The 23,298-nt window shown below is 32.7% G+C and overlaps 4 protein-coding genes across 8 annotated transcripts; 1 reads left to right on the top strand and 3 right to left on the bottom strand.

The window, feature by feature from the left end:
* Nucleotides 1-2,929: 2,929 nt before the first annotated feature.
* Nucleotides 2,930-4,731, bottom strand: LOC105803701 (pathogenesis-related thaumatin-like protein 3.5). Its single transcript, XM_012636070.2, has 3 exons — nucleotides 4,579-4,731; nucleotides 3,796-4,480; nucleotides 2,930-3,468 (listed from the first exon to the last, which is right to left on the bottom strand). Exons 1-3 carry the CDS (start codon nucleotides 4,634-4,636, stop codon nucleotides 3,339-3,341), a joined length of 873 nt encoding a protein of 290 aa, XP_012491524.1. The 5' UTR covers nucleotides 4,637-4,731; the 3' UTR covers nucleotides 2,930-3,338.
* Nucleotides 4,732-7,858: 3,127 nt separating this feature from the next.
* LOC105803705 (uncharacterized) lies at nucleotides 7,859-10,875 on the top strand. Of its 5 annotated transcripts, XM_012636073.2 has the most exons (8): nucleotides 7,859-8,102; nucleotides 8,173-8,374; nucleotides 8,591-8,669; nucleotides 9,188-9,268; nucleotides 9,787-9,844; nucleotides 9,943-9,968; nucleotides 10,139-10,253; nucleotides 10,648-10,875. In XM_012636073.2, exons 1-8 carry the CDS (start codon nucleotides 8,047-8,049, stop codon nucleotides 10,787-10,789), a joined length of 759 nt encoding a protein of 252 aa, XP_012491527.2. In that variant the 5' UTR covers nucleotides 7,859-8,046; the 3' UTR covers nucleotides 10,790-10,875. The 5 variants fall into 5 exon arrangements, 3 of the variants coding, with proteins under 3 accessions (XP_012491527.2, XP_012491528.2, XP_012491529.1); XM_012636074.2 differs by lacking the exon at nucleotides 9,188-9,268; XM_012636075.2 differs by lacking the exon at nucleotides 10,139-10,253.
* Nucleotides 10,876-14,912: 4,037 nt separating this feature from the next.
* Nucleotides 14,913-16,190, bottom strand: LOC105803706 (cold shock domain-containing protein 3). The gene has a single exon (XM_012636078.2). The coding sequence runs from the start codon at nucleotides 15,978-15,980 to the stop codon at nucleotides 15,282-15,284; it is 699 nt and encodes a 232-aa protein (XP_012491532.1). The 5' UTR covers nucleotides 15,981-16,190; the 3' UTR covers nucleotides 14,913-15,281.
* Nucleotides 16,191-19,670: 3,480 nt separating this feature from the next.
* On the bottom strand, nucleotides 19,671-22,199 carry LOC105803703 (ferredoxin--NADP reductase, leaf isozyme, chloroplastic). The gene is made up of 9 exons (XM_012636072.2): nucleotides 21,926-22,199; nucleotides 21,609-21,843; nucleotides 21,313-21,446; nucleotides 21,092-21,170; nucleotides 20,787-20,878; nucleotides 20,626-20,703; nucleotides 20,329-20,391; nucleotides 19,990-20,224; nucleotides 19,671-19,905 (listed from the first exon to the last, which is right to left on the bottom strand). Exons 1-9 carry the CDS (start codon nucleotides 22,025-22,027, stop codon nucleotides 19,838-19,840), a joined length of 1,086 nt encoding a protein of 361 aa, XP_012491526.1. The 5' UTR covers nucleotides 22,028-22,199; the 3' UTR covers nucleotides 19,671-19,837.
* Between the last annotated feature and the right edge of the window lie 1,099 nt (nucleotides 22,200-23,298).

The following is a 23,298-nucleotide window of genomic DNA, read 5'->3' as shown; positions in this document are numbered from 1 at the left end:
GAATTAATTCACAAATAGATTCAGAATTAACTCATCTTGGGTCTAGTCCAATGTATCATTCTGCCAATGAATACATCTATGTCTCTACCCATGAAGTCAACTGCTCGATAGCCAAGACTAGTCAACTCCCCAATTGGAATTGTAGACGACATAATAATCCTTCTAAGTAATTGAATAAAATGATCACTTTGATTCTTTTACGAGATTACAGACTCGTTTAGATTATCTACTGAAGTAAGTTGTCTTTCTCGCAATGTAAACATTCTTATAGTTCCACTTATCATCAGCTTGAACTTAGACAATCAATGAACTAATATTTGTTTGTCACAATTTCGCTATGCATGCAAAATATGAAAGCCAGAAATACAAAAGACATATTAGTGAAATGTGAAATTTATTTATTCATTGTTCAAATACATAGAAAACATATACATGTTTACTACAATATTGACACATTTCCCATCATTAAGATTTCACCTTTGGTCCTCTTGTAGGTGTGAGATGTTGGAAAAAGATTGATTTAAAAATAATGTTCTCTCAAAGTAAAGAATTAAAAAATTTTGAAAACTGAGCCGATTTGTGATATTTATAATAATAATTTTTTCCCAAAAAGTACCTGTGCTTTGTGCGAGATAGATCCTAGATGTTTTCAGCTTTCAACTGAACGACCTTCTCCTTTATCATCGTACCGAAAATTGCTTCGACTGTGAGTTCAAACAACCATGAATTAAACACCAAGCCAACAATAATTTTCTTACTTTTAGTAGGAAAATAAATCTCTCTCTATAGAAATTGGTAGAATTGTTATTCCCCAAAAATTAAATTTATACTTAAAAAATAAATTCTAAATATTTTCAGGTAGAACAACAATATCTTAAAATTGTGTGTATTTAGCCCTATCAGTGTCATCTATTTATTTGGAGAGATTGAAGAATCCTCATTGAATTAGTATAATACAAATAATATTTATCTGATAGAAAAACAAATCCCCTAATTTTACTAGAAAAGAGGGGCATCTAATTTGTAACACGCTAGACCCGACCCTAAAATAGGATCCTAGTACGTCATGTCACTACTAAAAATCAAACTAAATTTAAAACATTTTGGTGAAAGCTTTATATAATTCTTACAAAGTTATAAATATAATACATATATTACTTGTTACTTTACCAAGGTTGTAACACTCCCCTATTGGTGCTGCGACATTGAGCTTCTTTTTTTGTAGTCGTGATTCTCCCATACTGAGGTTGCGACAATAAGCCCCCTATCTTCAAGGTCACGATGTTCCTCTACTGAAGTCGCGACGTCATGCTTCTACCCTTAGTGTCGCGACATGCCTCATCATGGTCACGACATTACCTTTGTATTTTGAAATTTTTATGTTTTAGTCCCTCATTTATCACGATATTTCAAAAGAGCTTTCTTAAGCTCGTTTATAACCCGTAATTTGATTAAATAATGTATTTAATTAAGTTTTGGAACCTAATGGCTTGTATGACATGTTTATTAGACATGTAAATAAAATTGTAGTTGCTTCGACAACAAATGTAGCATCTCACATTCGAATTTGGTGATCGAGTCGAGGTGGGGTGTTACAAGCTTACTATTGAGGGTTTTTTATTTGTGGCTAATATGGTGGATTTATTGATGAATTTCTATCTACTATTGGATTCCTTCACCTATTGGGAAAGGACTGGGCAAATTAAATTGGGGATTTTGTTTTTAAGGGTTTCTATTTGCTTTAATCCCTTTGATGATATTTTTGTTTCACACGTTTACTTCTTGCTATTGCAACAAAGAGTCTTCTCTTAAGGAATTCTCATTTTTCTTACATTTTTGTGAACCACTGCAAGCTAGAGTTTGGATTATGTGAAATTTTCTTATCGTGAGTAGTGTAAGGGTGGCTTTAAGGAGGTAGTGGGTGGGGGTGTTGATTTAGGTATTTGAGTTTAATATTTGGGTAATGAGGTCATATGGGTCTATGGGTCGTAATGGTGACTTGGTTGTCATTGTGGTTGAGGAAATGTTTGTCATGCATCGGTTTATGTTGGTCTTGGGTTGTTTAAGGTTATGCTTGACCTATGTTCTTGTTCATTTCTATTTACGAGAGTGCTTGAGTCGGAGTGAGCTACGTTTGTCCATGCTTTGTACCAATATTTAAGGTAAAATGTGGATGATACTAGAGACGACAATTCACCCTAAAGGCAAAGAGCGGTGAAGGGAGAATGAGATGGTAGAGGTACTATAGGGAGTTAAAAAGAGAGTAGAGAAAGGAGAAGATTGGAGAATGAAGGAAAAAGATAAAAATCCTTTGCCATAGGTTAGGAGGGGTATCTAAGGTTAACTTTCCTATGCCACGTGTCCTCATTTGATAAGTGGACTTGTCACTCGATGGTTCCCTTGTTATGTCGGCAATGTGATATGATGTGGCTGGGTTACAAGCTATGTGGCTAACAAGTGACAATCATCTTATCAAAATGATTGGATTGTTAGAGTGGTTGAGTGATGTATCCATGATCCTAGACGAGACTTACAGTAGACAAGGTAGCCTCCTTGTTGGGGTAGACCTTTAGCGAGGTACCTTTGTTGCCATCTCTTCGTCCATTTACGATTCTAATGTGAAACCATCCAGATTTTATCCTCCACAATCTTCCAATCAAATGTTTTATTTCCACAAAGGACTTAATATCAAATTGGACATTTCCTACCGCATTCCCATTTAAAAAAAAAAAAAGGTTCTGATCATTCATGTATAAATTAACATGCTCAGATCCACCTCTTAAGAAATTGATATTTGGACTACATCAAATGTAATCAATTATTTAACAATCATGATTGGTAAAATAATTAAGTTATGAGTTGTGATTGCCAAATCTCAAACAAAAATAATAATTATATAACTGTCATCTGGCATAGGAAACAGGGAAAAGAAAAAAAGAAAATGCACTTCATTATAAACAAATAGTGACAAATGAACTCGTCTCCGTTGGCATTAGGAAAGAAATAGGAGGCACTTGCTAAAAAATTTTTACGTAGCCAACTAATCATTGTCTCTTCCTACAAATTCATTACTAAATCAATCGAAGAATAAGCCCTCAATTTGCCAGCTCTTTTTCCTTCAATAGATTCTGTCTGAAAAAGTAGCCGATGATGTATCATATATGAATATATTTCTATCTTTTGTTCCTATACTAAAGAGATATTTTCTTTCAAGTTGGAGATGGAAATTGCAGGTCCGTGATTAATATTATTGGATGTTTGGACAGTGGCCTGCAAATTGCTGGGACCCATCTTTGCGGAGTGGTCAAGATTACCGAATTAAAAATGGTTGTCATTTCTCAAAAGAGATGCCGCAACTGCCATAATACCGCCAAAGTGGTGGTGATGGCACCACCAATGAAAGCTGATGAAGTAGGCTGGGAACCGGTTGATGAGATGTCAACCGCCATGGGATTGGAGGATTTCACACTGCAAAACAAACGCAAATCAAGTCAGCTGCCAAAATCCAACCAACAAATTTAAAGCCTGTGATGTGATGAAATGGTTGCGTGTAAATACAAATGGCGTTCAGCAGTTGCAGCATGGGACGGTGCTGATTTTTTAGACTTGAAGCATACACATGAAGATATAAATAAAGCATTTAAAATATGAACGTGGAAGCCATATCTGGGACCAATCAATTTGAGGTCCCCCATGTGACTCCCTTAACCGACTTGGAAACTGAAAAACCTTTTGAGAATAAAGAAATTTCAACAATAAGATTTAGGGTGTGACAAATGATTATTAGTTTATTACCTGGTGGAAGGGGAAGGGCAGAAAGTAATAACATAATCTGCACCAGCGCAAGTGAAGGTACTGGTTCCATCGTCATAGGCGTAGCTATAAGCTGTGGGACACGCTGTTTTGAAGAATTGCGAGTAAGTACTGGGCTTGCACGTATTTGGGGTAGCATAAGCTCCACTGCAGCAATATTGGGGGTCCCCAAAAGCATCGCAGGCACTCTTACAAGCAACCCCTTCACTCCCATCGACAACCTTAAGCTCCATAGGACAATCACCGTTCAAATCCGCAGCACATCCAGCTGAGGTACAGTTAGCTCCAGTTCCACCTTGTGGGGATATCATCATTGGTAGATTGTAACCATCAACAAGGCTGACATCAAAGAAATCCATTCCCCCAGCACCATTGAGTGTAAACTCCGCAAGGGTGGCAGGAGGGATTGCACCACCAGAACATTCAAGTGTCGATGAGCCGCAGTCTCCGGTGAGACAAGAGAACTTACCGGATGAATCTTCGGTGCAAAGGGTTCGACCCCATATCCGACCCGACCAAGATGTTGGAACAGGGATGGACGTCGATTGGCCTGGTTGAAGTGCGAAGCCTGTAGGTGAAATTTGTGGGGTTCCAGCACCTGATAGCACCCCTGGCCAAACGGTATAGCTGCATTTGTTTACGATAGAAAACGTCGATGAATGAGCACCTGTAAAACAAGAAAACCAATCTAAAATTAAAACCAACATCAACGAATGAGAAATATAGTTGGGCAAATGGTAAGTGAAGTGTGAGTTCATGAATGACCTGATAACAGTTGAAGGAAGAACATGGCCAACGTAATGGAAAGCTGAAGAGTAGCCATTGAACGAGGAAGAAAGAACAAAGAAGAATACGAAAAAACTAGATTTGGTAGCTCTTGGTGTAAAATTTGATTTGGTATATATAAGATGGGGCATTGGCCGACTATGAGTGTTTATATATATAGTAGGAAAGCATAAAGGTTGAGTATCAAATTGGAAACATTGGAAGCTGGTTACGCTACCCACGTGTCACCGACTTTTTTTTTTTTTTAGTTTTTCTTATTTTTCGATTATTATTCCGAGAAAAGATTATTAAAATGAATGGACGAAGTATGATGAAAGGGAGTAGAAAAGGGGTTTATTTTTATTTCATAATTTCTTTGGATTGATCGAATATTGTTTTCACTCATTATATGACTGTATCTCATGTTTCTTTAATCCATAAATTTTACTATTAATCCTTAACTCGTGATTTGTGAATTTATTTTTTTATTTTAACTCGTGATCGTGATATTAATTAAATTGGTGAGGTCTTATTGATTTAGTTCGTGTTCTTCACTTTGATATTTTTAGTTCCTATACTTTTTGAATTATGAAATTTTAATTCTAAGTTAATAATTATTAAATTTATTAATTAAAATAGCGTCCTTTTTCTATAAATATTTTGTAAAAATAGCAAGTTAAGATGATATCATGCATAATAATATATTTGCCACATAAAATTTTAAAAATAATTTAATAATTTTAATAGTTATATAGTTAGGATTAAAATTTAAAATTTAAAATTTTAAAATATAAAAATTAAATCTGTAACCCACATATAGTATAAGGATTAATAACATGATATGAATTGAGATATGTTGCACTACACCAAAACAGGCTTTTAGCGGCGTTTTTAGCGGCGCATGGATAAAAAACGCCACTAAAAATCGAGCATTAGCTGCGCTTTTATAAAAATGCCGCTAAAGGTAGAGCATTAGCTGCTCTTCTCCGAAAACGCCTCTAAAAATAAGCATTAGCGGCATTTTCTAAAAAGCGCCGCAAAAAGCCTAAGCCAAACGACACTGTTTTCTGAGTTTTTGGGGCCTTTAGCGGCGTTTTTGAAGAAGCGTCGCTAATGCTCTGGCCTTTAGCGGGGTTTTTCAATAAGCGCCGCTAGTGCTCGGGCCTTTAGCGGCGTTTTTGAAGAAGCGTCGTTGGTGCTCGGGCCTTTAGCGGCGTTTTTGAAGAAGCGCCGCTAATGCTCTGGCCGTTTTTGAAGAAGCGCCGCTAATGCTCTGGCCTTTAGCGGCGTTTTTGAAGAAGCGCCGCTAATACTCAGCGGCGTTTTCAAAAAAGCGCCGCTAATGCTCTAGCCTTTAGCAGCATTTTTGAAAAAGCGCCGCTAATAATAATAAAATCTAAAACCATTTCAATTATCTCATTCTTTGATATATTCTCAAGTAATGTTTCAATTATATTTTTTTATTATAAGTTGAAAAAATTGATATTTCGTTGTATTTATTATATATTGGTCAAATTTACATTTAAATGATAACAAATAATATTGTTTAATACAAAATGTTTTTATTAAAGAGAAGTCCTAACTCCTAACTATTTATTATTATTTTTCAATCACAGTTTATTTAAACTACTTTACAAGAAAAATATATTAAATTATGAGTAAAATAAAATATCATAAAACTTAAATTGATAGTTCGATTAAATAAATCAAATAAAGTAAATATAAAACACCAAATATGGTGATAAATAATATTATATATTGATAATTTTATTACCAAAAATAATTTTATATTTAGTTAATCAAACATGAACACAACAATGACCTAATAGTACCTACTCAAGAGTAAGAACTAAAATGAATGAAAAGGGACAAATGAAATTAGAGTATTGATTTTAAGTATTAATTTCAAATATAATTGTAAAAGATACGATAGTATTAATTTTAAAATATTTAATTTAATTATCATTATAGTTTAGGGTTTAATATATATGGTTTAAAGTATATATATGGTTAATTTAGGATTTAGGGTCAGTTTAAAAGTTACAATTTTAAGGTTTATAGATTATGAAATTAGGGATTATGGATTAGGGATTCTAATTTAAGGGTTGTGATTTAAGGTTTAGGGGTTAGGGGTTAGGGGTTAGAGGTTAAGATCAGTTATGGATTTAGGGTTTATGGATTTAAGGGTTAGAGGTTAGGTTTAGATTAATTAGTGTGTTTTAATTTATATATTAAATAATGTTTAGGGGTTAGGGATTCTAGGTTGGGTTGGAGTTTAGGGATTATGGATTCAGGGTCGGGTTAGGATTTAAGGTTTAGGGGTTAGAGTTTAGAGGGTTAGGGGTTAAAAGTTTAGGATTTATAGTTTAGGGTTTCATGGGTCAAGTTAGGGTTTTGGGTTTAGATTAATTTTTTTATTTATATTTTAAATATGTTTTTAAATTTATATATTAAATAATTTCATATATAGTTGAAAAAGATAAGATAGTATTAATTTTAAAATATTTAATTAATTATCATTATAGTTTAGGGTTTATATGGCTTACGGTATATGGTTAATTTAAGATTTAAGGCCAGTTTAGGAGTTACTATTTTAAGGTTTGGAGATTATATATGGATTTAGGGATTATGGTTTAAGGGTTGGGATTTAAGGTTTAGGGGTTAGGAGTTAGGGGGTTAGGGGTTAAGAGCTAGGGATTTATGGTTTCAAGGGTCGGGTTAAGGTTTAGGGTTTAGATTAATTAGTTTTTTATTTATATATTAAATATGTTCTTATATAATTGTAAAAGATATAATAATAAATTTAATATATTGAAATTATGAGTATAGTTTATATTATTTAAGAGATATATAATAGATAGATAGGTAATTATTTAATTTGGATAGGACCAAATTATAAGAAAAAATAAAATACAAAAATAAAAATGAAATAAAAAAATAAAATTTATAATTTTTCTAATTCTTTTAAATATTACTTAAAATTTTAATAATTCTTTATGTAAAATTTATATGAAAGATACAATAATTGAATATAAAAAAATATGCGAGCTTTAGAGACGTTTTCAGCAAAAAACGCCATTACTATGTATTAAAATTTCCCAAAACGGCGCCGTTTGGGTAGAAAAATTTAAATTTTTTAGTGGCGTTTTCAGCAAAAACGCCTCAAAAGGTAGACATTACCGGCGTTTTGATAAAAAACGTCGCAAATATGTATTGCAATTTTTCAATAGGGTCAGTTTAGGTAGTGGCGTTTTTTCTTTAAAACGCCACAAATGTGGAAGAAAATAAAAGATAATCAAAATCCCGCTTACTTCTAAAAAAAATTTTTGGTTACCCGCTCATTACTCTCACTTCCTCTCATCTCTGTCGTGCGCCCTAAATCCCCCAAATAAAAGTTTGTTTTTCTTCAGCTGAAATCCCCCAAATTTCCCATTTCCAACAACAAACTTGAAGGAAGAAAACCAGAAGATGGAATGGAATCACCCAGACATATCGCTGGAAGAAATGATGAAACTGATAGAAGGGTTTGTTGATATCCTGGTTTTTTGTTTTGTTTTATTTTTTTAATTTTATTTACTTTTGGGACTTTTTAAGGAATGACAAGAAAAAAGAATCTGGCGATGACAAGTTCGACAAACCCATATCAGAGACTAGGGTTTCAAGGGAAGAATGTGGTTCAAATGGGAGAAATCTAAATAAGAAGAGAAGTTATGCACAGTTTCATTTAGAGTTAGGTCAATCTAATTTTCTTCTCCTTGCCTGTCAGTCGACTAAGCGGAGCGGCACATTCCAGCCCGTAAGTCTAAGGATTCCTCATCATCTTATCTGACGTGCTGGCTATCTTATCCTTCCTCCCATCCAGGGTGTCTTACTTTATCGCGTCTTTACAGTCTTTTAAGATTATCTGCTAATTAAGAACTTTTACCTGCTTTGAAAGATCGAGGTTTTTGTGGTGGCATCCGTTGGTTTCTAATACTGCTCGACTCATCTGTTTTTCCATGTTCGGCACCAGAAAATCTCCCCCTGGCATAAACGATCAGTCAAATGGAAGCAGATTCCTAAAGATTTCAAAATCTTATACACAGTGAATAGTAAGTTCCCTGAACATATATAGTTTTAATTTTCTTTTACACAACAAGTTCATCAGCCACAACTAATTTTTTTTCTTGGTTTCTGCATTTATTATGGATTAAGTTCTATAGAAGAAAATTAGTGCAATGCCTACATTCCTATATCTGAAACGAACAGAACAGTGGAATTTAATAAGCCGTTTAGGATTTATGATGAATTCTCCACTTGTTTATGAAATTAAAAACTCTATTTTCCATGTATGATAATCAAACCATCGAAAAGAAAATAGAATTTCCCTTCTGGTGTTGGCATTATCAGATATTGACAGCAAAATTGGAAATATCATTTCTTCTTCAATTTCAATCACACTCACCGAGTTGCAATTATGCATGTTAGATTTCAAATTTTAGACAGTGCAGAAACTAGCATCTATTGGGGCCTGAAATCCAAAAAGATTGAAATATATATGTTCCCTAATGGTATCCAAAATCCTTTTTCACATTACCTGAATGAAAGAGTTGTGTGTGGTGTTGTGTAGGTCATGTGGAGCAAGTGGAGTTGAGGGGGAATACCTGTGAGTATCAGTCCTCCCATGATACCATGCTCGCCGAATTTCAACGTAACGAAAAGCCTATTTTGATTCTTCCGTCGTCAGTAGCCTTAAACATACCTTATGATGATGACCCGTAGCTGACATTAGTGGCTATGTTTAGGGTTGAGATCATAAGTTTTTTAGTGCTTAGTTCAAATGCTTAGGAAAGTGATTTTCTATTCTATTTTGTATATATATAACTTTAGTAATAATCTAAAAGATTTATCAAATATTTTATTGGCAAGAAAGATAAAATATTTTATTTATCAAATAATCTAAAAGATTTGGAATTCTTATGCTTTAGGTAGATAAGAGTTGTTTTTCAGTTGTTTTCTTAAATTATTTATGATTATATTAGTTGCAATAATGAAAAATAATTTCATTTATGTACTAGTAGGTTAAATGGTAAATTCTTTTATATGTTGCTTTGGCTCGTAAGCTTACCTGGTTTTATATTTGCCATCTAAGCATTCTTGTATTTCATCTAATTTGTTTGCTGTTTATACTAAAGAACTGTGGCCTTTTTTATCATTTATTTTATGCAGGAATTAGTGGTGCACCTCAAGATAACAACGTTATGCTTTGGAATGCTGTTATATTTGGGTATATTATGAAATAAGACTAGAGAATCTTTTTGTACTTGCTTTTTAGATGAAAGTTCTATTAAATTGTGCTAATGTCTTTACTTGATGGATTTGCAGACTTGATGACACCCCATGGGATGGAGGTAAAGTAAATTCTGGTGTTTTGGTTTGAAGCATCAATTTTTCTATGTTCGTTTAGTTGATTTGTTTGATTTTCTCTTTAGAAGGTTGCTATGCTCAATATATGTTGATGTAATCTATTTAAAATTTTTGAGCGGTTTTAAAATTTATTTTGATTATTATGTGAGGTTAGGCAACAAGGTGAATAATATCGATGGTTATTACTTTGATTATTTATGGTGCAAAGATTATAAGTATATCAAGGTGATCTTTTCTGATTGTCGTGAAACTTCTGCATCTCAGCCGAGGTTAGTCTCAATTGATCTCAATTTTCTCCTTGTTCCACTATTAGCTAAAACAATAAGCTCGTTGATTTTCTAACTTGCTTAATAGATTAGTTGTTTCATGTTTGGAAACTTTTGATGCTCTTGGTCTTATGTCCTGTAGTCATTGAAAAAAAATTGGTTCTCATTCTTCACTTAACAAGTCCAGTGGCACATACATATGTAAACTAGGAATTCATTGGTTTCATTGCTGTAATCTCTCTTATTCAATATCTAATTCATTTCCATGGTTGAGATAGCTAAGTTGTCAATTTCCTCGAGTATTAATTTTTGCATTCATGTTATTTCCCATTCATATTTAACTTGTCAATAACAATTTTTGTTTTAATGCACTATAATTATTTTCCCAATTCTGCAGGGTACATGAAGATTGGATAACCAGGAATGTAGCAGATGTAGTTTGCATTGTATTTTTTATTACCAAGATTTACTTGATTAAGAAAATGCATTGTATTTTTTATTACCTTGCAATGTGTATAGTCATAGGCAAGTTCAACTAGTCAGTCTATTTCTCATATGTATTATTTATTTTAGTTTTGATTCTAAATTTTTATTTTTACTTTAATATTTACGACAACTTTTCTAACTTTTGGATTTTAATTGTGTTATTAATTTATTATTTTAAATTCTAAAATTAAATTCATTAATTTTTATATTTAGTTTTAAAGTTAAAATTTTCATAAAAATTTAATTTAAATAATATTTTTATCCTTAAAGTATATTTAAAGTTCAAATTTAAAAATAAAACATAATATAATATTTATCATAAAAATAAATATTATTTGATTAAAATAATTTTTTTAAATGTTATATTTTTAGTGGCGTTTTTGTGAGAAGCGCTGCTAAAGGTATCGAATTATAGCAGCGTTTGTGGTAAAAGCGCCGCTAAAGCTATAGCGGCGTTTTTTGGAAAGCGCCGCTAAAGGTCAATGTCTTTAGCGGCGATTTCTAGAAAAGCGCCGCTAAAAGCCTAAAAAAGCGCCGCTAAAAGCCTATTTTGGTGTAGTGTTGGATTGACTGGCTAACTGAAATTTCATGTTAAGTCCTATAAAAACTTTTAACATTTATTTAAAGGTTGGATCCAACTTAATTTAGATAAAAGTTTAGGGTGACCGGAATCTCAAGTAAAAAATTGTGTATGAAGATGTGGCTATCATGTGAAGTGATAGAGAAGAGAGATATGGGTGCAAGGCGCATATGTGTTGCTGAGGCAGTGGCAGTGTCACATGCTGAACCTGCAAATGGTTAAAGTCGGCCGCCATAAGCAAACACAAAATGATTATATTATAAGATAGGGTTTTGGAAGTATTTATGAAGCCACATAGAGATTCTGTTGCTGCTGTCCTCTGAATTGACTCTCCCCCTTAAGCCTACACAAAGGACGGCTCCAAACTTACATACAAATCAAACAACATGAACATGGAACGAGGAAACAAAGCACAAACCCCCCACCAGCCTTGCAGTTTCAGACCATGTACGGTTTATTTAAAAAATTTTGAACGAATCAAGGAATCTCGAGATGTGCAGTGCACTGAAACACAAGTTCACAACCAGGGGTCATCTGATGTGCAAGTTGTTAGTAGTGCCACCAAGCAAGTTATCCAGGGTTAGGCAGGGTAAGACAATTGCGCAACTTGTTTCTCGTCCTGACCTCACTCAATTCATCTCGTGATACATAATTTAAAATTGTTTCCTTTAAGTATTCACGTATACGTGATATGATATCAGTCTAAATGGGGCTCCAATATGTTGGAGTGAAAAGGGAGTACTATGGAGCTGATACTAATAGGAATGGGTCTACTTTGGGAATATTATCATTAAAGCGAATAAAGAGAAGGATAATATATATATATATATGGTAAGCTTTAGATTTTCCTCTTCATACATATAAAGTGAGCATCAGGAAATGCGGCCTTTAAAGGAGGGGAAAAGGCTTCCATCAAATATTAAACCTTTGCAGACACTGCTAGTTTACTACTATTCTATTCGTCAAACTGCGATCAGATTGGGATTAATCATTAATCCATGAATATAAACAGTTGACAGAGGTCAATGTGTATTTTCAAACTCTCAACTAGTTTCAGCATTTTCAATGTGGTTTTGGGGTAGACGCTGGGGTGCCCCCTTCACACTATAAATTCTTAATTTTTTATGCACAATTCCATTGATTTTGATAAGGGGTCAAAAATATTATACCTAAATTAATATTATAAAAATTAAAATAAATTAATTTTAACATTTAATTTGAATATATAAATCATATTTTCAATATTAAAATAAAATAAATAAGTTCATAAGTGATGAGTAATTGTCTTAAATGAATGTAAAGTATATTTTTTCTCCAACTCTTTATTATTATTACCATAATCTCATTATTTTGAATTTAATAGATATTCAATTTAGATTATAATACAATATATTAAATGATTTTAGGGCACATCGTTGTTATTATGATGTAAATGTGAGTTTTAAACAATTTCTAAACAATTAATATAAATTATTTTTAAAATTTAATCCGAATATATAAATCATATGTATAATTTATAGTTAATATAAATGAGGGGTAAATTTATAAGGGTAAATCATATCCATGGTTACTCTAAAATAGGGTTTGTCATGTTTTGGTTGTTCCAGTTTTTCTCAGTTTAGTAACTTTAAATGAAATAATTGCGCAAATTAGTCACTACTGTTAAAATTTTCATTTTCTTTTATCGGATTGCTGATGTGGCACATTAGTCCATTGAGTAGTTGACATGTGGCATTTTTCATTGACTTTTGACTAAAGTTTAAGGACTTCCTTATAATTAGTCAAAAATAACGGAAAAATGCCACATGTCAACCACTCAATGGACAAATGTGCCACATCAACAATTCAATAAGAGAAAACGAAAATTTTAATGGCAGTGACTAATTTGCACAACTATCTTATTTAGAGTGACTAAATTAAAAAAAATTAAAATGACCAAAATAGGACAAACCCTACTTTAGAATAACAGTTTACCCAATTTATAATTTGATACTTAAAAAATTGGTTTGACTTGAGAAGTAAAAATACACCATCAGATACTTCTTAAACCCAATTAGAGTTTCATTTAGTTTCAAAAACAAGGATTGTTTTCGGTATTTTAGAAAATAGGAAATATTGAAGAAAATATATTTGATTAAAATTTTAAAATATAAAAATATGTGAAAATTAGGAAACAATGAAAATAAAAAAAATTTTCATTGTTTTCATTAAAATACTTTATAAAAGTGAAAATGATGAAAAATAATAATTTTAATTTTAAATAAATTGGTCATGGTTCGAATCCATATAATCTCAAATATATTCATTTTCTTTCAACAACTTTCAAATATAAAACTTTTGATTTTATTTCTCATGTTTTCACTATTTTTATTAATGAAAAAAATTTTAATTATATTCTCCCAACTTATTTTCCAATTTTCAAACAATAAAAATGAAATCTGTTTTTGATTTCTCATGTTTTTATTATAAAAATTTGATTTTGCTCATTACACAAATTTTTAGTTAGATAATATTTTAACAATAAAAATATCAAAATAAATAAATAAAATTAACAATAAAAAACAAAATTTTATATTCAAAATATTATAAACAATAAAATATTTATAATGAATTCTTTAAAAAACTAAATAACAATATATTTTTCTTAAATTCAAAAGGTTTTACCTTTTATAATTTCATATATTATAGGTTATTAATTATATTTATAATAATTTTTTATATTTTCTTTCAAAATTATTTTGACAATTATTAATTTTATAATAAATTTAAATCAATTAAATAAGAACTAAATGCTTAAATTGGGGTTTAACCTTTTAAGGGTTGTTCACATCATAGTTAAACATTTTAAAATAGTCATATAAAGGGCTTAACTTTTACACAAGTGTTCAAATGAAGGCCAAACCTTTCAAAATGGTCAGATAAGAACCATTTCTTTTTTAAAGTACTCAAATAAAGGTCAAATAAGAGCTTTTCAATCGCCGCATATTGGGTCTCAAATTTTGTTTTTATTATTTTCTTTTCTTTTCAAGCATTATCTGATTCATCTATCATTATTTTATGCTAAATACATTAGCATTCACCTAACTTTTTATTCAAGCTAGATTGAAGTGTGTGAGAAACCCTCATTTGAACACTTTTGTAAAAGTTACTTTTATATGACAAGTTTAAAGGTTTAATACTTATGTAAGCAATGTCTAAACAGTTGAGTCCTAATTTAAGGATTTAGCCTTTAATTTTATTTTAAAATTAAGAAATTTAACTTTATGTACTTCAGCATTACTCACATACATAAATTACCGGCTTATTTAGCAAACACTGATCACAATACTCTCCACCATCTAGTAACTACACAAGTAACACAATACAGGCATAAAGGTCGTTCATGTTCATGCATGGATCTCTAGCATCGACATCAACAATTCAACAGCTATTAAGATTTATCAGTCATTGCCGAACAAGAGGCAGGATGAAGCCCTGTTAAATCCTAAAAAGCCTCAATCAGATTGAGAACTATCAAGACTATATCCGAGCCCCTAAACAAGGGCTTAACATCAAAGGAAAAACAAGATATAAGCGACTAATATGCAACAATAATGTAGGGTGCATCAAACCAAGTGCCAATAATATTATTGCAGAAAAGGAGCCTGAAATTCCACCAAGTTTAGACTACAACGTATTGCAGAACATAAATGATGAATGAAAGACAATTTGGATTATAGATATGAACATAGAAAACGTAATTCATTCACACTTGAAAATAGAAGCTGCTCAAATCACAGAACCACTAAATTCTTATCAGAACCAGCTCATCTATGTACCAAAACTGTCTCCAGGAAAAAGGGGGAAAAAAGAAGCTGGATAATTCAGAACAAACATATGTATAACCTCCCAAAAAAAGATCTAGAACCCCAAAACATAGAAGAGGAATATTTACTTTTTTTTTTCTTTTGTCTTTTCGTTTCCAATTAAGACAAAGCCTTCAGGTTTGGACACTCCCTCGCATAATGCCCTGCCTCACCGCATTTAAAACATTCCGTTCCCCTGTTGCTGTTACAATCCCTCGCCAAATGCCCAAACGCTCCACACGTAAAACAGCATCCCCCACTGTTTCTGTTACAGTCTCTAGCAAAGTGCCCAAATTTTCCACAGTTGTAACACTTCCCACTTCCACCACCGGCAGCGCCGCCGCTATCTCTCCTACACTCCCTCGCAAAATGCCCTGGCTCGCCGCATTTATAACAAGAAGAGCCACCGCCATTGCCTTTAGGGGAATGATTGTAATCATCGTTAACGTTGTTACTACAATCTCTGGCAAGATGATTCAAATCCCCGCAGTTATAGCAACCGCCGGTGCCATTCCTCCGATCGTTTCCGCCTCTCCAACCGCCACCACTGCGACGGTCCTTCTTACTGATGGCAGAGCCACCTACGGCGATGACATCAACAGCCTGAGTCTTGCCACCGTTGCCTTGGGAGATAGTGAACTCAACGGATTCGCCCTCAGCAAGACTACGATAGCCTATGGATTTGATTGAAGAATGATGGACGAAGAGATCCTCGCCTCCATCGCCAGTTCGAATAAATCCGAAGCCTTTTTGGTCATTGAACCAGAGAACCTTTCCGGCGGATCTGTGTTGCAGTTGATCTTGTTGTTGCTCAGCCATTAGCGATAAAGTTGGGACGTTAAAGGAAGAAACTTTGGAGTTGTAATTAGGGTTTTGATGGTAAAAGAAAGAAGTGGGGGAATTTATATGAGGAAAAGAAGCCCAATGTCCGAATTCTACGTTTCCCTCTTCGACTCTCTCAGTTCTCCTCACTTACGGTTACAGGTTATTAACTGATTATGGTCGGGCTGGCCGGTTCTAGGCGTATGAATAATATCAATATAATCTATTTTTATATTTTTTTTATTATTGTGTATATATTTTTAAATTTTTATAATTAAGCATAATTATTAAGAGTTAAATTTGTCGAATTTTAAAATCAAGACTAAATTAATAAAATGGGTAAATATTGAAGACTAAATTTGTTAAGGTAAACTGCACAAATGGTCACCTAGTTTTAAAATTTTTCAATTTAGACACTAATGTTTAAATTCGTTGCTGTTTTCAAAAGGTTTTTCTTTTCTAATTGGCATAATAACACATTTAATCCTCAATACTTATAAATTTTATCAATTTAATCATAATTCTAAATAGTAAAAAGTTTAGTAAAAAGTAATTTGCTTTTCACTTAAAATAGTATAAAGTTCAAAATTTGTGTTTTTTGTTCAGTGCTGTTTAGCTTCATTTACTATTGGCCTTCTTATTTTGATGTTTTCATGATAAGTATGATAGTTCTTTCAAGGTACATAGAATTATGATTAGGTTGATAAAATTTGAAAATGTGAAGGGTTAAATTGATTTAAATATTAATAATTAGGATCAAATTGATAGAATATGTAAATATTAAGGATGAAATATTATTATACCAGGTAGAAAAAGGCTTTTCGTTATCAATTTAACGGCGGGTGACCAAAATAGGAATGAATTTAAACGATAATGTCTAAATTGAAAATTTTAAAGTTGGGTGACCAAAACAGGAACGTGGGCATAGTTGGGTAACCATTTGAATAATTTACCCAATTTGTTATTATATTAGGCCATGTCAACATTCCATTTGGTGACCAAATGCATTTTAATAGTAGAGTGACTAAATTAACAAAATAAAAAAATTGGTGACCAAAATAAAAACGAGTTAAAACTTGAATGACTATTTAAATAGTTAACCCTATAATTTATACTATATGGATTTCTAATTGAGTTGATGTTATTTACTATATATTAAATTTTTATTAAGTTGATGTCACAATTAAAGTATTAATATTTTTAAAAAAATAAATTATGTTATTATAAGAGTATTTTTATTATTATTTTACAATCTATATAAAATTAATAAAACTCATAAATAATAATAATAATAATAAGAATAGGATTTCATCTTAGTACATTATGATTTTTTACCAATTGAGCTAAAGTTTTTATATAATTTTTGTCTATTCACTCTCTATATAAGGGATTAGAGATCCACACATAGAAATTATACTTTTTTTTTGGTACAGTGTCAAATGTATGACAATATCATGGATATGCAAGGCTTCTCACAGTTTCCTTGGAAGTCCATTTAAGTGCAACATGGCTTTGATTACCAATATAATGAAATGGTTTCCTGAGAATTAAGATGCCATCCGATATTGGCTTGGCTTCAAGTTCACCTTCTTCAACTTACCATCCAGGACTCCACTCAGTACTTATTTATCTTTCGTTCATATTACAGCCAAGGTTATACCGTGTTGAGTGATGGGTGTCGGATGAATCGGACTAAAAGTAACTTATAAATAATGTCGTGACTATGGTTAAATCTTTCGTGCATAATTTTCATCGTTTTAAAGTCTTGTGTCATTATAAAAATATCAATACTTACCAAAGAGTTCATTTTGCACCAACCGATGAAAACGTCGTGACATGAATCTGATCTAGCTTCTGACAATGTTGGTGTTGCTCTCCTTTTTTCCTCTTCTAGGGGGTTCTTGCTCAAGAATGCCCTAATGGTGCCATGTGTTGCCTTTCCATAGGGTTATGGTCATAGTTGTGAACGTCATTGATTCTCCTTCCGTTCCCTTCCACATGATTTCTATGCTCATGCTTATTCATTCTTAGATTGGCCTTGAATTCAGATAGCATGCTCGCAATCCTAAAGGGGATCCAAAACAAATTGCCCTCGCAAAAGTGCAGTTACAAAATAAGTGATCCGCATCCTCTCTTTCTATATCGCACAAGGGGCATTATGGGTCCATTGTTTCGATCCTTTTGTGGATTTTCGCCTTGCATGATAGTGTATTGTTGAGAATCTTTCACAAGAAAATTATTATTTTGATTTTTGAATAGTAGTTTGGTAGCGAATAACGAATTTTAAATTTCTCTTGGTATTTACACAGTGATGTGATTTAGAGTTATTCCATGCTTATTGTTAAATTATTCTAAATAGGTTGATTTTATTGAAAAATTTTATTTTGACATGTAGATTGCTTCAAAGAAAGATCTCAAGTCATTCTTTCTATTGTTGATGAAACTTTGGATCTCTCTTCGTAGTTCTTCTTTTTGCCTCCATCATATCTCGTAAGATCTATTCTCTCTTTGCTATGTTAGGTCCTGTTGTGCTAACTCCTTAGCTTCGAGGACGCTTCTCCAAACCCATGAGTTCCTCGGTTTGGCTTGGCACTGGAGGAAGCCATCTCTCATGCAATATTTCTTGACTAAAGTTTTCTCAATCGGCCAAATTTGCTTATTGATGATCCTCCACACATGTTTTGTGAGTGGCGCTCCATTTATGACAATATCCATTCTTCTAATCCCTAATCCACTTGTTACTTTATCCTTGCACAAGTGGTCTCAATTAAGGAAGTGAACTTTCCTCCTTTGTTTGTCCTATCCCCATTAGAATTGACTTGAGCTACAATATAAACTTTATAGTATATCATATTTAATTCTCAAACGATATAAATTTTATAGTAAAAGAAAATTACATTATAAACTTGAAAATGGGTTTAATTAAGCTAGACTTGAAAGCATGGTAGTCAATACTATTCCTATACCAACTTGATCAGTTGGCATGTATCATTTCGAGCTAAAACAAATATAAAATAGTTTAGGTTTTGTTTCTGTCAAAAATTCAATGTGTTTAGCTGTTTCAATCTGTTTTTGTTCGTTTCGATTAATACTAGCGTATACCTGTACATATCGGTCTTGACTAATTGGAACAAAATTTTAATATTTTTTATTATTACACATAAAAGTAAAATATAATTACTAATCAAGTTAATAAACCTAATTATTACTTTTTAAAAATTGAGAAAGGATTATGAAACTATGATACCACGTCATCCAATAGGAGAATAACAAATCAGATTTTTAACTTTTTCCTCCTGAAAAAATTCAAATCTAACTAAAATGCTAAAAATTAGGAGGAAAAAAAATCTGATTTGTCATCCTCTTATTGAGGAGGAATAACGTGGAATCAGAGTTTCATAGGATCCTCTCTCTTAAAAATTTTGCATATAAATATATTTATAAATATTTAGATGAAGTATATTTGTATCTATATACAATATATAGATAAAAACACACCACTATCTATACAAAGTAACAAAACCAAAATGGTACATCTACTATAATATGTTATTGTTATTTTTTTTAATTGAAAATCGTTTTTTAATTTAATATTTTCAACTTAAACCTTACCCTTAAGTAAGACTTACCGCTTATATCAATGCTAAAAAGGTACCAGGGACAAATTTATTTGTTGAAGAAATAAGGTTGGCTATAAAATACCGATAGTTCTCATTATATGGGCTCAGAAAAAACAAAGGCAGTCCCCCTCTCTACACAATGCATTGGAAATTCTCATAGGTCGGGGCGGGTGCTAAAAAAGGAAAATGAAAAGGGAGATGATTAATTTGTACAAGCGATCCATATGTATATATTTAGTAGACTTCCACATTCCACTGCTCAGCTTTCTTCAATTGCTTTTTGTACTCGGCCCAGTCGATACCTGCAAAAACACATGATTAAATTTACCGGCTAGGCTAGCTTTTGAGGAAATCAATGGGGTCATTTTGTCTTTTTAGTTTGTTACCATCAGCTGCAGCGAGTGAGACCATTATGTCATCAATTCCCTTCTCCATTCCCCTCAACCCACACATGTAGACGAAGGTGTTGTCTTTCTTCAGCAACTCCCATAGCTCTTTCGCGTATTCAGCCATTCGTGTCTGAATGTACATCTTTTCTCCTTTCTCGTTTGTTTGTTCCCTGCTCACTGCAAAGTCCAGCCTGAAGTTTTCTGGGTTCTTCTCCTTCATTTTCTCGAATTCCTGCAATTAACACCACATCAAGCATTTCACGTTTTCACACAAAATCTCAATTACCAACAGAAACCAGCATTTGCTTCCTAGAAAGTTAAACATTTGCTAATTACCTCCTTGTATAGCAATGAACTACTCGTGGGAACACCAAGGAAGAGCCATGCCAAACCGTTGAACTTCATAGCAAGTAAGATGTTAAGTCAGTCAGTCACATGTTCAAATATCACGGATTACTTACTTTATTCTTGTCGAGTTAATGCCATAGGTTATAATTTATATAACAGGTTTCATTGCCTGCAACAGCTTGAAACGGATGTTTTGGTAGATTGAGCGTGATTGTTTTCAGTGTTCACTCAGGTTGCATAGTTAGCAATGCTAAACTGTCGTAAATGATGTACATATACATATACCTTGTAGTCGTCATGCTTCTCGAAGAACATTTTCCACAGAAATGATCGAAAGGGAGCGATTCCAGTTCCAGTAGCGAGCTGCAATGGAGTAGCTGAAGGTGAAGATATTGTATGGGAGCAGCACTTATTAGTACACTTGAGAGCTTGGTTAGTATACATACCATGATGATTGTGGCATTGGGATCCTTTGGCATAAGCATTTCTTTTCCAACAGGTCCAGTTATTTTAACTTCCGCCCCAGGTTTCAAGTCACCTGAAGATATATATTTAAGATGAAAACATAAAACATCAATAGGGTAAATTATATCAGGGATCATATTCCACCAGAAAGCTATCTCTGCCCTTTTGATCATTACTATTTCAGTTTGATGATGCTTATAACTATAATGGGAGGTTAAATTCTGAAATAAGTTGTTCAAAACAATAGTGCATATTATGATGAACCGTAAAAATTCTGAAATCTTACACAAGAAATTGGAGCAGACTCCTTTGACAAGCTCTCCTTTCTCGTTGGTGTATACCAGTCGTTTCACACATAGGGATACCTGCAAAAATACGATGAGATGTATGCAGAACATGCTAATGAGATGACTTGTAGACTCGGATAGCTCAAAGCTTAATCTATATATCCAACAGCTTAAGAAATGAATATGAATGATGATGTGATAATAGAAGGGCAAACTCAACCGTTTTGGAGTCCCCAAAATCACCAAGAGCACTGCTAGCAATAGAGTACAATCTCAGCTTGTGTGGTTTTCCGTTCTTGTCAACGCCATCTGGAATCACCCCAATGGATTGCCCTTCTCTGTAGGGGACCTCTCCTGAACCAATCCAACCAACCAGTCAGCTATGCCTAGGAAGAGACTGTTTCTTGTTTTAAGTAAATAATTATATCAAGAATTTAGCAAACTTTGATTACTTTATCATTAAAATTGAACATAAAAGTAGGGAAATGAGGTTACTATTAGAGCTTGCATGCATACCTTCGGTGCTGAAGACCATGTGCCAAGTCTCTCCAGGAGCATCATCGCCAGTGATCTTAGTGTTTAGAAGGCATCTACCAATGTAAGGGTTGATAGGCCTGAACTTGTTAACCACAACACCTTCATCATTTTTCTTGGATTCCTTTACAACTTTGGCAGGAGCTTCAGTTGTAACCTGGGCCCTGACAGAAACCACTCTCCCCCCACTGCAAACATCTCTGTAGTAAACAGGCACCTGGAAAACAAAACAAAAAAAGCAGCTGATGAACATCAACTTTCAGTATTACCATATCATCACAAGCATGGCAAATATATACCTTCTTGAAGGTGATCCTATCAGGAGAGGCAATAGAGGTTCTAGCAGGGAGAGAGGTGGACTTGGTAGAAGGAAAAGAGACTGCAGCAGTAACAGCAGCCATGTCTTTTCTTTTCTTTTTTTATAACGAAGAAATAAGGAGGAGGAGAAAATGTTATATCTGATGGGGGTGGTTGCTGCAGAAGAAGTAAAAGTGGTGAAGGAAACAAAATGAAGGATGGGATATTGTTTTCAATGTTTATTGATTATGAAGTGGGTGGAGGAGATTTTGAAAGCCAATGCAGTGGCCTGAGTGTGGATAAGTCCATGTGTAAATGTATGACTCTCATAGCACCATATATACCAGTAGTACAACTTCATTGATTCTTTGCTCACCATTTAGTGCTAAATCTACAATTTCTTTGGAATTTGGGATCCAAAATCTCCTCTTATTTCAGTCCACTAAAAGACAATCCATGGGCAAGTTTGCAAGTCCAAATAGTTTGATTGGAAGAAAAGGTTTCGGCCTATTCGTTTTACTAGCCTATTCAATCCAAGGCCGAATTGGACAAGTGCAGTAGGTTTGATTAAGCCCAACATTACCCTTTTGATGCCTTGTAGTTATTATGGATACCTGATTTTGCTATTTGAATTATTAATAATGCGAAATAACGGATTAATAGTCCCATCTTTATATTTGTTGATAATGCGTTGAATTCTTAGCCATCTAATTATACGATTTGGATCTGATTACTTGTAATTACATGAATGTGACATGTTTGGGTAACTATTATAAGTGTAGTTGGAGCATCAACAATTACACTTTTCAATTCTCACCGGGTGATAATTTGATTAATTATGTAAATTCAAATTCTGATGATGATGAACTCAATCAAGGACTAACAAATAATGATAAGAAGCATATATAACCCAACAAATATGCATTAGAACAATTAGATAAAATTATATATGATATTTATTAGTAATCGTATTATCAACTAATTTTTAAACTAACATAATACATATGATGATTTGATTTTAATTTTTAAAAAATATATTTTATCATTCTAATAATTTTTATAGTATTTAATATTTTAAAAAATATAAATTATGTAACTGTAATTACAATTTGTATTACCAAACATGACATAAAAATTTATATGTAATTATACTCTATCAATCAAACACGTCTAGAGAGCTACAATTCTTTGTAACTACAAAAGAATGCAATTACTAACCTAATAATTACACTTTTTAGAGATATGAAAATTTTAAAGAGTAAAAAAAGTAGAAAGATTCAAAATGTTATTTATTATTTCCATTAGTTTATTACTTTTTAGGAAAGATGAAAAAATGGAATGCAAAACTAGTTTCTTTAGAAAAATAATAGAATTT

The sequence above is a fragment of the Gossypium raimondii genome, chromosome 11 (assembly GCF_025698545.1).
Source record: "Gossypium raimondii isolate GPD5lz chromosome 11, ASM2569854v1, whole genome shotgun sequence".
In the NCBI taxonomy this organism is placed as follows: Eukaryota; Viridiplantae; Streptophyta; class Magnoliopsida; order Malvales; family Malvaceae; genus Gossypium; species Gossypium raimondii.
Note: the sequence above shows the minus strand (reverse complement) of the source record. Positions and strands in the feature narration are given on the sequence as shown.